The following is a 16,213-nucleotide window of genomic DNA, read 5'->3' on the forward strand; positions in this document are numbered from 1 at the left end:
CCAAATGGCGATCCTAGTCTTCAAAAGTTACAATAGAAAAATATATAATTCACCAGATAAAGCATGCACAGTTGCTCCTGAATCTCTCCCTTGCTTTTTTCTCCCTAAATGTTATAAACTATTCAAGGCTAAAGCCTGAACTTTGAGTACTTTCATCTCTACCTTTCATCTCCTTTCCCACTCCAAGTGCTTTTCTGTCCCTCAAAATTACATTCTGTAATTTTCCAACAGACCCTCCATGCCTTTCATTCACTCTCAACTCCACATGCATTCCATTCTCACAGCATGTTTACACTGAGAATATGCCCAAGACACCCTTATTAAATTCAATTTATTAACATTGGCTATCAAAATGCCTTTTTAATAAAAACTACAAGTCATGGGTAATGGCACTTGCCGGACGTTCCCCTTGACCCAACACAACAAACCATTTCTCAAAAGACTCAATACAGATGGGGAAATATTTCTCCCAAAACCACATCAGCAAAGTTTATGGAAGAAAGATGAACTTGCCAAAGTCTCCCGTTAAAACTCATTATTCCCAAATTTGGCATGGACCATCCTCAAACCTATGTCTCCTACACTTGCAGTTTTCAAATCAACCCACTGACTATTTTCTAACTTCGGATGCCATAGAACTGACTGTTGCTCATTATAATAGTGAAATGTGATTTGGTAGAACACTCTTAACATAGGGCCACAATTGTGGCCCTAAAAAGACATACATCATTTTATTGTGTGCCAGTTTTTCATAGTTCAAACCATGCTCAAGGTGGCTTATAATAGGAAAAAATACATACTTCAACACATAACAAAAGTAGTCATAAACAATAAATAAAATATAAAAAATATACAGGCAAGTTGAACAATTTCCACATCAATCATAATAAAGATAAAAAATTAATATCAATAAAAGCAACAGCTCCCGTAAGCAATACCCCAGCCCAATAATCTCTTTAGCAGCCTCAGCTTTTGTATTGAGAGTCAGTCAAGGCTCCCTCCCAGGCCAGGTGAGGAAAGACCTGCAAAGCAGGGAGCAGGTCAGACCCATTGACTTCTGAATAAATGTGTATCAAATTTTACTGAATGTATTGTCCATTTTAAACTCCCTGCTTGATTATGTTATCTTTTCTCTTATTTCAGCTTATTTGCACTAATCTTGATGAACTCAGGGAATTAATTAGAAAAATTGAGAATGAACTCAAAGATGTGGAGAATGTTAAAAAGAAATCGGTATGTCTACTTTTTAAAAAATGCAACATGTTTGGATGGATTATCACTTATAGGTATTTTAAATTTATGCCTTCTCCAGGTGAATCATGGAAAACTTTTTAAAAGTTTCCACTGTGGCCTCTTACCAGCTATTAGGAAGAACAATAGTGTTTGAGCATTGCTCTAGTGCCTTTTTAGTCAAATAAAAGTTGGCTTGTGGCTAACTCTGTAGATTAGTGGTTCCTGAATAGCCACGTTTTGCAGACCCCCTGTTTTTTAAAAGCCAAGCCATGAACTTCCTACTTTTGAAAAAAATGGGGGGAAATGGTAGCTTTTGTTGTGTGAATGGTACCATGGACACACACACACCCCCGTTGGTCATTGAGAACTGCTGCTGTAGACAAACAAAGGGCTGTATCCAATAAAGTTGCTCGTTCATGCAAGGACTTCTCCTTGCACAACAGAACTTTCCCTCCCTCTCTGTGCCCCAGGTAGAAGTTCCTGCACAAGCAGGACAACTTCATTGGATATAACCAATAAGGTGTTCCTCTTCTTTATTCTCACTGCTGTTTTGTGAAGTGCTGCCCTTTATCTAATCAGTTGAATTTAGGTTGTTACCTTGATGGACGTATCACGTCCATATGGTGCCTAGCACACTGTTCCAGTTTTGTTTCTCACCCTGAATCTAAGAGAAAACCATGTGTGAGCCTATATTTCATCTCACATTGTATTAGAGTGAAAGTTAACTTAGTCATGCTCCATGGCTCTAGTGATATATGTGGATATAACTTGTATTCTGCTCAATGAATATCCCAACTGGGATATCATCCAACTGAATTACAAGAATTTTGAAAAAATTGTTAGAATGATAAGATGCCGAAAGGTTGTTTCCAAAGGTATGTAACTATTCACAGTTGTAAGTGGTTTTCAGAATTGCAAATCATGCAGTCAGGCTCCTGCAACTGTTTCAATAGTTACAGCTTCAGAGAGATGTTCCTGCTGCTACTTTACTGTTAAGTGGAAGAGATCTGTTGAATGGGGCAGAGGTGTGTATTTGTGGCAAAACTGCTGCCCCAACCTGCTTGTTTCATAGATATTAACTTGCTCCTGTGTATATGTACCGTATATTAAAGAGATGCGGGTGGCGCTGTAGGTTAAACCACAGAGCCTAGGGCTTGCCAATCAGAAGGTCAGTGGTTCGAATCCCTGCAACGGGGTGAGCTCCTGTTGCTCTGTCCCAGCTCCTGCCCACCTAGCAGTTCGAAAGCATGTCAAAGTGCAAGTAGATAAATAGGTACTGCTTGGCGGGAAGGTAAACGGTGTTTCTGTGAGCTGCTCTGGTTTCGCCAGAAGCGGCTTAGTCAAATGCCGGCTCCCTCGGCCTATAGAGTGAGATGAGTGCGCAACACCAGAGTTGTCCGTGACTGGACCTAACGGTCAGGGGTCCCTTTACCTTTATATTTGTATATGTGTCATGGAGTTGCATGGGTTGGAACTTGAAGAATAAATAATTTAACTGGACACTGGAACTTACTCTACTGAAGAGTAGTTCATACCTACATCTTTCTGTACTTTTGTTTTGTGGTAGATTGTAGATTATCAGGTTAATCATATGCATGTTTACTCAAAAATATGACTTCATTGAGTTTTATGGTACTTGTTCTCAAGTAAGTGTGCATAGAATAGCATTTCAGGTGTAAAGTCCAGCAGTCTTTTTCCTAAGCACTTTAGAATCCATATGTACAACTTCTGCCTGCTTTGTGTTTACAATATGATAGAAATTGCAGGCAAGCTCACTCTAGTTAAATATTAATCTAAAATAGTTCTATATTGTATTTGTTTTCCATCCCTAATCTTTCATCCAAGCTGCAGTCAATGTTTTCTTACCTTGCATTTCTGACATCTCCCCGTTCACAATACTTTTTCTCTAAACACAGCTTTAACACACACACACACACACACACACACACACACACACACACACACACTTCTTTCAATTCAGTTAAGTCACCATTAGGTTTTTGCAGGAACAAGTTGATATTCAGAACTTGAAAGCAGGACAGTCACATTTGGGCTCAAATCCTTTTATCTGTTGAACCAAATTCACTTATGATTGTGCTGTTAAAACACACATGAGCATTTAAACCTAAATTTGGGGTCCTGTCATGTGTTATTGCCACACCCAGGTCTGTGTTGATTTGTTTATGTTAATACATTTGCTTCAAAATATTTGCCCTCCTTTTGGAGGCTTCATGCGCAGTATTAAACTCCATATTCCGTCTGCTTTTAAAATCTATTATCATTAGGGCTGGGCGATACCATCCTATGCCCTTTTAAAATGTGGGGATTTGGGGGGAGGGGTTGGGTTGTTTTTATTTTGGTTATATATTTTGTGGTTTTATATTTTGATTTTGTTCTCTGGGTATAGAGTGGTATGATGATGATGATGATGATGATGTCAGCTTTTCAACATCACAGTGTATCACCAGTGATACATCACAGTGTTGAGAAGTGGAGGGAGGAACAAGCTGCATCAGCCCTGCAAGGCGCCAGGGTGAAACTGCTTCAGCTTCCTTGGCGGGAGTTGCGGCGGTTTCACCCTGGCTCTTCGCGGGCCGATGCAGCTTATTCCTCCCTCCGAGCACCAGGTGCTTGCAAGCTCCACCCGCAATATACTGCCAATTGAAGGCACCATCACACTCTGGCCCTCAAACCGGTCCTGGGCGATGTATCATTACATCACCCAGGCCTAAGTTCCATATTTTTATGTTCACCTTCAGATTTTCTAGACCATTCTCTTAAATTTCACTGCATACTCCAAAAGGAATTCAAAGGGCTCCCTGTAACTGCTGAATGGCAGTTAAAGCGACCTCTTTTGAACTTTTGACAAGTGTCAATGGCCTGCCATGGCTAGGCGAAGAATTGGGAATCTGCTAAGAAAGAGGTATGGAGAACAGCAGAGGTAGGTCACAGATATATTGAGCATATAATTCATTTAAATTTCAACCTATCTGCTTAGTTCAAATTTGTAAGGGAGCCTACTTGGCCCAGTGGGTCAGTTCACTACCGAGTGGCAAGATGGCTAACAAGTAGTGGCGGCAGGCTTTCAGTTCAACATCAGTTCAACATCAGTTTTCAGTTCAACTTTCAGTTCAACATCTGAAATTAGTCTTGAGCTGTAATCAAAGTGTTCCAAAGTACTTTCAGAATAATGGTGCAATCCTGTGCATGGCAACCCAGACGTAAACTCAATTCATCTTCTTTTGTATAGAATTACAGCCTAAATCATCAGACCTGTAGGTAACTTTGTCCTAGGAATGAGTGGCTGTTTAAAGTTTCAAAAAAAATGGGGATTTTTAAGTTGATTTCTTCACAATCTAAATAAAGATTTTTCACCTTAGCTTTTTATTCATGACATTTTGAAATATGTATTTTTGCTTAAAATGACATATCTGCTAGCTCCTGCAGTTTTACACTTGCAGATATGTTTTTGGGAGTAGTCTAGTGCCACTCAATGGAAAGGTTACTTTTTGGGCATAAAATTTCACAGTAATTTACCTACGAGTTACTTTTCTCCTGTTGTGGTTTTAAGTGGAAGCCATTTTTAATTTAGGTACTGTATTTATTTGTATGTCTTCTCAATGCTGTTCACATCATAAAACAGATTAAAAGAATAAAATAAAAACCTCTGGTCTTACCTCTGTGAAAATAAATGGAAAGTCTGTTGATATATTGTTGTACTATGAAAAGATTGTACTGTGTATCTTTATCACATCCAAATGCACTACAGTAATGTCCTACTTTATGTATACAGGGAAGGTGGTATCACCGAAAGCAAGCTGTAAAGGAACTACACTGTACTCTGCTGCGACTGCTCAATGAATTGCTACCATGGGAACCAAAACTAATGAAGGCTTTTCAAAGAAACAGGTAATTAGCTGTTTTAAATAACATGAAGTGTAAGGACTCTGCACCAGTTGTTTTGTGATTGCTACAGACAAGAATACATTTTATGGTACTTCCTACCTTAGACAGTGATGGGTCCGGGTAATTATGTCACCAGATCTGTGTCTCTAGCCAGAATTATCCAGTTTGTTTTCCCCCCAATTGATTTTGTTATTGCAAATTCATTAAAGAAAAAAGAAAAAGAGACTGAGAACAAACAAAGAAGGGAAGAAGAAGCAGAAGAAAACCCCGTTAGCTCACATGAATGAAACATTTAAACATCAATAAACATCTTAATTTACACATATAGATTAATTTGTCGTCCAGATATTTATCCATGCAAAGTATGCTCAAATGTAGCAGTGATGTTAGGGTCATCAGACCATTATGTATTAATGGTGGATATTTATCTTTCCAGGCTTGAAGTAACTCTCTTAGTGACCATTTAGGCTGTGTAAGATCCTTTATTGTCCTGCCATCACCGTACAGCAGGAGTATCATGTCAAAGTCGTTCTTACTTGTGATGTTTTGTTGAAGGTCTCGGTTAAAAAAGGATTATGATGACTTCAAAAAGCAGCCAGATCATGATAAATTTACAAGAGAACAGTGGACTAATGAGGATGGTGAAATAAATACTGGCATGGAGGTTTCCACTAAAGCAACCAGTGAGTCCCCTGAGCACAACGAACTTCTGAAAATGGATTATGCAGATACAGGTAAGTCCTTTGCCAGTCATTGTGAGTGCCTAGGCATGTACAGCAGTGCCTGCATGTGGTTCTTATTTTAGTCAGCTAGAGAGTTTGAGTGGTACAACACAGGGCACTTCAGCCTAGTTCCCACCATGAAATTTCGGGGGTGCTTATTTATTAAGGGGGGGAAACTCAGCAATTTATGTAGCTTTAGGATCTTGTGAGGATTTGAGTAGGGTTGAGCGCAGCTCAGTGCACAGGCTGGCTAAAGCTATGCTCACTCATTCCTGTGAACAGTTGTTGCTGCTGCCTCCTTTCCCCCGAAACTCAAGAACTTACATTTGGGGAAGAAGAAAACAGAGACGATAGTCCCAGTAGAAGAAGCCATGGCCCTGGGAGCGCCTGCTGTCTTCCCTTTTCCTTCCTCCAAAGGTGTGTTCTTTGGTTTGAGGAAAAGGGAAATTGGCAGAGGCAGAGGTTTTTGAGTACCGTTTAAGCCAGGCATCCCCAGACTTCGGCCCTCCAGATGTTTTGGACTACAACTCCCATCTTCCCTGACCACTGGTCCTGTTAGCTAGGGATCATGGGAGTTGTAGGCCAAAACATCTGGAGGGCCGCAGTTTGGGGATGCCTGGTTTAAGCCTTTTGCAAGTGTTCAATGGGCACACTTGCAAAAGCTCAGCCTATTTCAGGGTAAATGGTGGGAAGTTCATGAGTCACCACTATTTTTGATTAAGATACTTTCCAACTGAAGCAGTGTGGTCTTTTACTAAATAAGCTTTACTGCCAGTTAAAACGTAGGTATCTGAATTTAACATCTTGAAAAACCTTCACAATTTTAGTTTGTAATGACACACACACAACACAACACACACACACACACACACACCCCTTGTGAAACTGGCTGGGCAGTTTCAGCACATATACAAACATAATAAAACATCAACCATTAATAATAACAATGTGATCCAATCTAAAAAGTCACAACAACGTTAAAATAAACAACTTATATAAAATAAAGCAATATTCAATCATCCATTAAAATCTAATAGTAAAAAGTAAAATTAAACACCAGCAAATAGTAATTAAACAGTATTGACTTCCTAATGAGGTCTTATGCCTGTACAGAAAATGTTAGAAAATTAAATTGGATGTAGATTAAGTTACTGTCTTCTGAAACTGTGTAATTAGCAAGTTCTTGATGCAATAAATCATTAAGAATATTCTCAGAACCTCCTCCCATTGGTTGGAATGGCGATGTAAATATATTTTACATTGACAGAGCCTCCACTAACAATAAAGTTCATAGAAACATTTTAATTTAGCTTTTTAAAACTTACCTTTCTTTTGCTTTCTTCTCTCCCTAGAGGACATGAAACTGTCAGAAGTGGAACTTGCTGCAGGAAAATCCAGACTGTTAAGGAAAGAACTGACTTGCAAAGAAATACAGAAGATGGTGCCTAAATCTTTTAAACGCCAGTCCAGGCAAAACAGTTACCTAGATGATAGCACAAGAGAGTTTTCTCTAAGGAAAAAGCTGAAATTAAGCACAGGTGATGCCACAGTCTATGGTATGGAAAATGACTTGCCAATTGATGGTGGCTTGAATAAACCTAAACAGACAGAATCCTCATCTTCAGAATCATTGGACACGACAGACTCTCCACCATCAATATCAAGCTCAATAAAAGGGACCAAACCCATCCAGGCCTTGCTTGCTAAGAATATTGGGAACAAAGTGACCTTAACAAGTCAGCTTCCACCCGCTGCAGGTAGAAGCATTTCTACGTCTGAAAAACTGATTATGTCAACTATAGGTTCTTCCCCAGTCAAACCAGTGTTGCCCTGCCAGGCCAGTTCCAAGAGTCCATTACAAGTGTTATACAAAATACCCGATGGCCACTGCGTGCCAATAGACTTGCATAACAATTCACTGAAAATTCAGGTGCAGCCTGTGGCCGATTGTAAACCAGGAGAAAAAACCGCAGGGGAGAAACTCATGCAGCAGGTCCTTATTTTGCCTAAAAATTTCCTTATCCACCACAGAGAGGGTAAAAGTGTTGCAAAAGAAATTCTGCCGTTGCAGCAGAAGACTAACGAACAGCACCGTCTCTCTCTCCTGCCGTCAACAGCTGTCAACACTACTTTAGCTCCTGCCTTTCCAGCTTCGGTTATAAATGCTGCTACTGCATTTCTCCCCGGCGCAAATTTTAAAAATAATACTACACATATGCCCCAAGGGGCTAATGCAGCAAACAGTCTTTCGGCGTTGCCCTCTGTATCAGCCACAGGTAGCGTGTTGGCGTCCGTGGTGAAAATGAGCCAAAGCGAGACTACTAAAACTAAGACTGTTGTTTCAGGTACCTCATTCCCTGTCACTTCATCCACAGTTCAGGCGCTGACAACAACACTACCACCAAGTGTTCCTACTTGCACCAGCGGTTCCTCCCCAAGACTATCATCCCCGCAGAAAAGTGACACCGGCGAACCTAAACAGGAGCTGAAAACAGTCTGCATCAGAGATTCACAATCCATCCTTGTTCGGACGCGAGGTGGGAACACAGGAATCGTCAAGGTGCAGACAAATTCAGATCAGATTTCCCCTAGTAACTTATCTCCAGGTTCCGTTTTCACATACGCACCTCAGCTTCAGGCATTTTTAGTGCCAAAATCCACGCAATTGTCAACCTCTACCTTTTCGGCTGCGACAACGGTCGTATCTAATATCCCAGCCCTTATCCAGTCCTCTCCCACGACTTCTGTTTCCATTCCAGCTGTTCCCAGTGGTGTGAATCAGGGAATAGGGAAAAACATGGTGTTTGCGTTTGGGCAACCGGCGAACAGTGCTACGGTGGGTCATGGAATGCAAAAAACTGTACATGTGTCCTCCCCCACTTTCTTATCTCCAATGTCATCATCTAATATTGCCGTGCCGGCACAGCCTAACGGCTCTGGTCATGCAAATAGCATTTCGCCAGGTAGTAGTGGGCAGAATGCCACATGCACTACCCAGGCTTCTTTTATTAATCAGCAAGCTGATGTAAATAGTATAAACTCTTCTGTTACACGGCCTGAGGCCACACCTATAAGCAGTGGAAGTGTTGTGAGTGGCACTCAAATTCAAAAACTTATGTTGGTCACAAATCCCCCCCTTCTTCCTGCTTGCAGAACTTCAGGAGTCAACCTCGCCCCTGCTCCGACATCCACTGGCATTGCTCCACAGAAACTGGTTTTCATTAATAGACCGCTTGCCAATATTCAATCTAATACCGGGTTGACCACAGAGCCCTTTAAACAGACCTTCTCTCCTTCGATGGGAAAAGCATTTGTTAAAAGCACAGAGCAGCCTCAGTTAGTCCTGATTCCATCTACCGTGGGAGCATCACTTAAAGCTAATACATCGCCAACGGTTTCCCAAATAAAAGATGTGAAAATAGGACTTAATATTGGTCAGGCCATCATAAATAGCACAGCTAATGCATCGAGTGTTCCGCCAATTAACATTATGCAATCGGCAGCTCCCAAAGATGCAGAAGAGAAAAGTAGCCAGGGTGTAATTTTGCCATTGTCAACAAATGATGGTTCGGTTCCTCTGTGTTCAAGCTTGGCAAGTCAGAGTGTTGCACCAGTCGAAGAGTCTCTGAGCCTTGCAACAAGAGCGATTTCTACAGCAACAACAGCAACTACATGTTTAGATGCTGCTTCCGTGGCATTGAGTGGAACGACTTCTGGAACACGGTCTACTGCCTTGGCTGGTGGAACAGATACTTCAACAAAAGTGACACCCGTTTTAACTACTCGACTGCGTACCTCTAATGTTGGAAATACTGTAGCTATATCAACTGTGAAAACAGGACACCTTGCTTCATCAGTACTAATTTCAACGACTCCACCAGCTCATCCAAGCTTGTCATCTACTTTTCAATTGCCAGGTACAGTTGCCTTGCCCAGACCTGTGAATAGTGCCCCCAAAATGATACCAACAGCCCCTCAATTGCCAGCAGTTTCCTCTGTTGTACCATGTATGCCCCTTTCAAAAGGTCAGCAGTCCACACTCGTTCAGTTTCCGACACCCAGAATTCCAGCTGCAGTGCCAACAAATGGAAGTGCTCCTAAACCTCAAACTGTATTGGCCCCCAATCCACCAAATACAGGTAAAATTGTTAGCTTTTCTAACTTAGTTTCCCTACCTTGTCAGCCGCTGCCTCCTAATTTTGTAAAGCCTGTCCCTGCTTTCACTTCTGCTCCTACTGCCACCACCACTCAGACTGTTCCAGCTTCACCATCTATAGCTGGCAATGTAGGAGGACAGCTGAACGAGTCTTGTATTCAACAAAAAATAATTATTAACACGTGTACTCCTTTGGCACCTGGAACTCAGATAATGATCAGTGGCACTAGGTTCATTGTTCCACCTCAGGGTCTCGGAGCCGGCAGCCACGTTCTTCTCATCTCTACAAATCCAAAACTTGGGCCTCTTTTAACTGTTAATAATGGCCATGGGCTTCAAAGTGTATCCCATGCTTCTCCTTCTCCCCAGAAGACTACACAAGTGTTGAGCAATGCATTAAGCTGGCAGCCGTCGAAACAGCCTTTGAAAAGCTCTACCAAAATTGTGAACTCTCTTGGGACTGCGAACCCCCTGCCAATTGTACACGCAGCACCACAAGTTGCAAACAGCGCTACAAAACCAAGCGCCCCATCTTTTGCAGCAACATTGTCTGCGCCTTTGGCAACCACCCGGCCCGGCGGTCTAGCTAAAACATCTTTGGTTTGTGCCACTCACACTGCTAACTCACAGTTGCAAAGCAGTACACCTGTATTACATCTAGACACATCTATAAAAAAACTGATGGTCAGCCCAGAAGGAGCCATTCTGAATGCTATAAAGACTCCAGCATCGAAATCTTCCTCTCTACCGCCGTCCTTCTCTCCTGACATAGTTTCCACAACCAGGAGTCCTCCTGTTGTCTTCCCTAATTTTCTGAAACCCAACATAGGCGTGCCTAACACAGCTGCATCTTAAATGTAAAGTAAATGAGCCCTTAAAATGTTGGGGCATTCTTTTGTGTATGAAGTTAATTTATAATTGTTTAAGAAATTCTTCTGATATTTGAAACATACCAGACATGAGGCTGGTGTACATGAACCTATGGCATGTGAGGGCTACTTTTGAGCAGGTGGAAGCCGCAAGGCAAAGAACTAAGCTGTTGTGCATGCTCTTGGGAACTCGCAGGCTGAATGGATTCAAATTCTGCACATCAGATGTATCGGCTGCTAGTTTGCCATTTATTTGGAGCTGCCACATGCTCAAATTTTAAAACGCCTACCATCTACCCAAGGGTTTATGGCCATAGTTGATTTTCTAAAAATTACTTCATATTAGATTGCAGCTGCTTACAATTTTATTTTTAAATGGTGAGGAACCTCATCATTAAAATACTTTTCAGACTTATACTTTCAAAGGGTTTTTATTAAAGTGGTCAGAAAAGGCCGTCTGTTAAGGTGTGTTGTAGAAAGCAACGTTTAATTTTTGGTTAGCACATTTACAGGGATGTGTTTCTTCTCGAAATTTAGACTTTTCCATCTTAATTATAAACACAGTACACTTTTTTTAAAAAAAATACTTTGGTTCTCTCTCTCTCTCTTTTTAAAGCATATTTATGCATTGTAAAAATGCAATCTATGGTGTAAAATTGTACATATCCCTGACTCCCTAACAGTATGTACTAAACTATGTGTAAAAAGAGCTACTCTGTCTTATTTATGTTTTGTTTACATAATGTATAGTTTTTTAAGTATTTTAGTAATTTTGGACAAGTGTACTGTTTAGCAATAATGCAGAAAAATCTGCATGTAATAAACAAAGTTGCCGTATTTCTTTGATAATGTATCACTTTCATCTGGAGAAGAAATACTTGATAGCACAGGGTTATGGAATGTATGGGCATTAAGAAATTATTATGTTGGGATTAACAGAAAGGTTGTGGTCCTAAGCTCACATACTTAGACATAAATTCCATTAAAACTAAATGGGATTTTTTTGCCAAGTAAACGTGCCCAAGTTTGTGGTTTCCCAGCTTTTTATTTCTTTTTCCTGCTCTTTTGTGCATCATTTGTGCCCCCCCCCCCCCGCTTATACAGTTATGGACATTTGAGTTTTTTCTATTTTCACCATTGCAACAGGGAGTGAAAATATTCCTTTTCCCATTATCAGGAAGAAAAAAAGAAAGATTGCCAGATTTGATTGCAGATCTGTTCATTGTGTCAAAGGCATCGAGGGGTTAAACGCTAATGAATACTTCAGCTTTTATATAAGTGACTACAAAGAGAAACTAAGAAAAATCAAGGTTTTCTAGCAAATATGGTGGATGGGGTGGGCTACAGTTGCTGCAAGCTGGAAGAATTGGGGAATTGAATCGTATGTGAGAAATTGCTGAAATTCTGAATGTTCCTTCCTGGTAACAGATAAGCCTGGGACAAGGGCTGCAGTTGTTAGAAAGAAGGAAGATGAGTAAAGAACTGGATTGCCTGTTTTAAGAAACTGAACTTGAAGTTGAATTAAGCAGCAAGCACAGGAACTGTTCCCTACCTAAAACAGTTTGAAATGTGACTTTTAAAAAGCAAAACTGAATCTGTCGGAAAGGTAGAAATCTAAGTCATGCTTATTCACACTTTGCTTAATTTAGTTGGGCAGGATTTCATATTTGCAGGGCTAGGCTGTCTTTAGCCAAGTCTAACTGGGAGTTTCAGCCAGAACTGGCCTAAACATTCTTCCTCCAGCTGTCCTTATTTTACCTCGAACTTCATAGTAGGCAATGAGCAATAGCCAGGTTTTCCCTTTTTTGTCTAGCGATAGCACTAGACTGATCATAGAGATTCATGTTGTGGTAGGTGACTTGTCACTAAACAATTGTTTTTTGTTGAACAAAATTAAAGATTACAAATTCTAGAGAATGTTTAGGTTTTGATAATGTTTTGTCTCCGTAACGATTTCTGTAATATAGATCTTTGAAACTGCTAACATTTAGAGTCTGTCTCCCCTTCACTCAAACCACTAGGACTTCAAGCCATTTGTAGAAGAGTCTTTTAGATGTACATCAAACTCTGCTTGGGGCTACATCTAACATACCTTTGGGGGGGTGTTGGGGGTGTGTGCGGGTATATTCTGCAACATATTACTGACACAATAATAGTGCATCCGTGGTGCATTTATACTGGACTGTCTGCCCGATGTTTCACTTTTTTGCCCTGTGATGCTTGCCCAATGTTACCAAATCATTGCTGTCTGGAGGGGCTACAGCACAACAAAAGTGGAACAACAACAAAAAAACACTGCAGAACATTTATGAGATTTCAGCATATGGTTACCAGACGTCCCCGTTTCCCAGGGACAGTCTCCAGATTTACAAATCTGTCCCTGGACAAAATCCATCCCCGGAATGTCCTTGGATTTCATTTAATGTCCCCGGATTTATATTTTAAGTGTTGTAGATTTATTAGTAGGGAATGAATGTCGCGTGGTTGGTTCAACGGCACAAGACACATCCTATGGGGACTTCCGGTGAGGCAAAATGGCGGGCACCACAGCAGCAAGCAGCTCCTGAAGGCAGCCAGAGCCAACTGTGCTACCAGGCTGGCTCTGGACTGCTGAGACTGCCGCTGCCACTGCCAAGGGGGAACTGGGGGTGCCCGGTGCATCAACTGGGGGAACCGCTGATTCCCCCCCCCCATGACCCAAATCGAGCCAGGAGCGAGAGCCCCCATCCACCCGGCCAACTGCCCAGCGGCGCTCTGGGGCCAGGATAACCCCGGAGCCGATGCAGGGAGGAGGAGGAGAGGAGAAGAAGGAAGAGAGAGAAAGAAGGAGAAAAAAGAGAGCACTTGGAGGGCAAGGACACGTGGCCAAGCCCAGGCCCGACCCAAGACTACTCCACGGCAGCTAGTGCTCCAAGAGAGCAGGCCGGGAAGAGCAGAGGAAGGCTGCGCAACAGAGGAGACCACAGAAGAGAAGATATTACTTTTTTAAAAAATAAAATAACTTTTTTTCTCTCTTAAAAAAAAAGTGTCCCCAGATTCTTTGGGGGGAAAAATGGTAACCTTATTTCAGCAGGAAGTTACAGGATGTGCACTGACCAGAACTGAAGCAATATGACTGCCCAAAATGTTGCGGGCACGAACAGTATTAAAAGCAGGGTTGTCTATAACTTCCACAATAGCATGATCGGCGCAAATCATGAATGCACAATGTAAAGATTCATTATTGTTTGATATGGAGGGGCATGGTTGTTGAAATTATTGGAGGCAAAGTTGTTTGATTAGAGAAAAACCATTGCTGACATTATGTAATAATTAGAGCAGCGTTTCTCAACCACTGTTCTGCGGCACACTAGTGTGCCGCGAGACGCTGGCTGGTGTGCCGCGACGTGCGGCAACGAGAAGGGCGATTTGCATTGTCACATGCCTGGCGTCCGCCAATAGGCAGCGCTGACCCGCCGGAAAGCAATATTTCTCCTCCTCTTTTCCAAAGCTCAGTGCAAACGAGCCTGGCGGCCGCCAATACACATCACTGACCCGCCGGAAAGCAATATTTGGCAAGTGTTTCTTACAGTCATAATTATAATATAGGGCGGCACAGAGTTAAATTTTTTAACTTTTTAAATGGTGGTGTGCCTCGTGATTTTTTTCACGGAACAAGTGTGCCGTGGCCCAAAAAAGGTTGAGAAACACTGAATTAGAGAACCCCTTTTGGACTTTGTGTGTGAAAAGGAGAATGAATGAATTTGAGACACTTGAGTCTGAAGAATGGAAAAAAAATATTACTTAACAGAAAGTAGAATAGTTGGGTGTCAATTTAGAGTGAATGTTACAGTATTAATAATTTCTTTTATGTAAGTAACAGACGGAAAGTCCTTTTTATTTGACTTTCTTTTTTTTTTCCTTTCTTTCCTTCTCTCTCCCCCCCCTTTTCCTCTTTCTTTTTTCCCTTTGGTGTCCTCTGCTCTGGTCCATTATTGAATGCCATTCACTTTCTGTGGGTGACAAGGATTAAGAACTACCTTTGAGAGAGGACCCCACATTTTCTTTTTCCTTGCTCTTTGTTTTTATTTAGATTATTTTATTATGAAAAATAAAATATCATGAGGAAAAGTGAATGGCATTCAATTAAATTTACTGTAACTCGGAATAGATGCATTGAAAATAGGAACATGGCTAAATTTGGTTCATTAATTTGAATAGATCTACTCCCGAGTAAAACTGAGTTGAGTACCACCTTTAAAAATGATGTATGTAAGTGCCCTTGCTGTCAGCTCTCAACTCGCCACTCCTTGGTTCTTGGAAGTGCCTCTTACTTTGCCTTGATCTTTTGAGTACCTTAATGGTATGGAAGGGAGGTTGGGCAAGAGGGATACTGCAATTGTACACAGACCTATTCATGGATATCCGTACCTTCCCTGAAAGTCAATACTGTCCCATACCTGCAAAACTGGAGATCCGCAACCAGAGAAATGTGCTGCAGCAAAGTATGTTGGTGCTCCATTCTTTACACGAGTTGCTGTTTGGTCAGTGAAATTATCTATTGGGGGGGGGGGACCCTTACCTTTCACATACTGGTTTACAGTCCTTGTTCTTGTCTGCTACTTTGGCTATCTTCACTCTTTGTTTGCAGCGAAACAGAAAGTTATAGTAGACATGGTAACTTCCTGATGCCGTGCGGTAATGATGCTGAGGCCAAACAAAGCCTTTCCATTAGCCCACCAGCATTTCCAACATTAGAGGTACACAGTTGGTTTACTGCCAAGGAAGTTAGGCTGACACTGTCAAAGAGTGGATTGGGCTTTGCTGCGGCCAATTATGTTCATGGAACACAATATCTTTCACCCCATTTAAGTGCAGCACCAGTATTAACTGCACGTTAGCTCCCCTTAGCTGCTCCTGGTAATGGCCGAGACCAATTACCACTCTTAATTTTATCATGTACATGGCACAATTTGCTTGATTAATGTCTTCTCCCTGATTGCACATCTAGTATCATCTCTGTTGGGCTAGACAGTTCCTTTTATATATATATAAAAAGGCAAAAGCAAATGCTGGAAGCATATGCTGAAACAATTGTATAGGATAAGTCTTATTTGGACTGCAACCGCAGTGCTGTGGGATAGGTAGTTTAACATGTTTTCCCATGCAGTTTCCTTGGTGGTAAGCCTCTCCAAGCTGCTATTGGCTTTGGAGCAATGCTGGTCTACAGATACAACACAGGCAAGTCCAGTGCTTTCTTTTTTTCTATTAAAAATGTTTAGGGGTACATGTCCATTTTCCCGCAGATCATTGCTTCTGCAAGTGTCTGAAATTGCGGAAATGGGGGA

General features: G+C 41.4%; 1 protein-coding gene across 2 annotated transcripts in view; it reads left to right on the top strand.

Moving 5' to 3' along the window:
• Positions 1-11,901, top strand: part of BRD10 (bromodomain containing 10) — a 36,419-nt gene extending 24,518 nt beyond the window's left edge. For both annotated transcript variants that reach the window (XM_035140996.3, XM_035140995.3), the window contains 4 exons: positions 1,144-1,233; positions 5,027-5,142; positions 5,695-5,873; positions 7,214-11,901. In XM_035140996.3, coding sequence (XP_034996887.2) covers positions 1,144-1,233; positions 5,027-5,142; positions 5,695-5,873; positions 7,214-10,872 — 4,044 coding nt within the window. In that variant the 3' untranslated portion in view covers positions 10,873-11,901. The remainder of the gene's footprint in view (positions 1-1,143; positions 1,234-5,026; positions 5,143-5,694; positions 5,874-7,213) is intronic.
• Positions 11,902-16,213: the final 4,312 nt, after the last annotated feature.

This window comes from Zootoca vivipara, chromosome 15 (assembly GCF_965207765.1).
Source record: "Zootoca vivipara chromosome 15, rZooViv2.hap1.1, whole genome shotgun sequence".
Taxonomy (NCBI): Eukaryota; Metazoa; Chordata; class Lepidosauria; order Squamata; family Lacertidae; genus Zootoca; species Zootoca vivipara.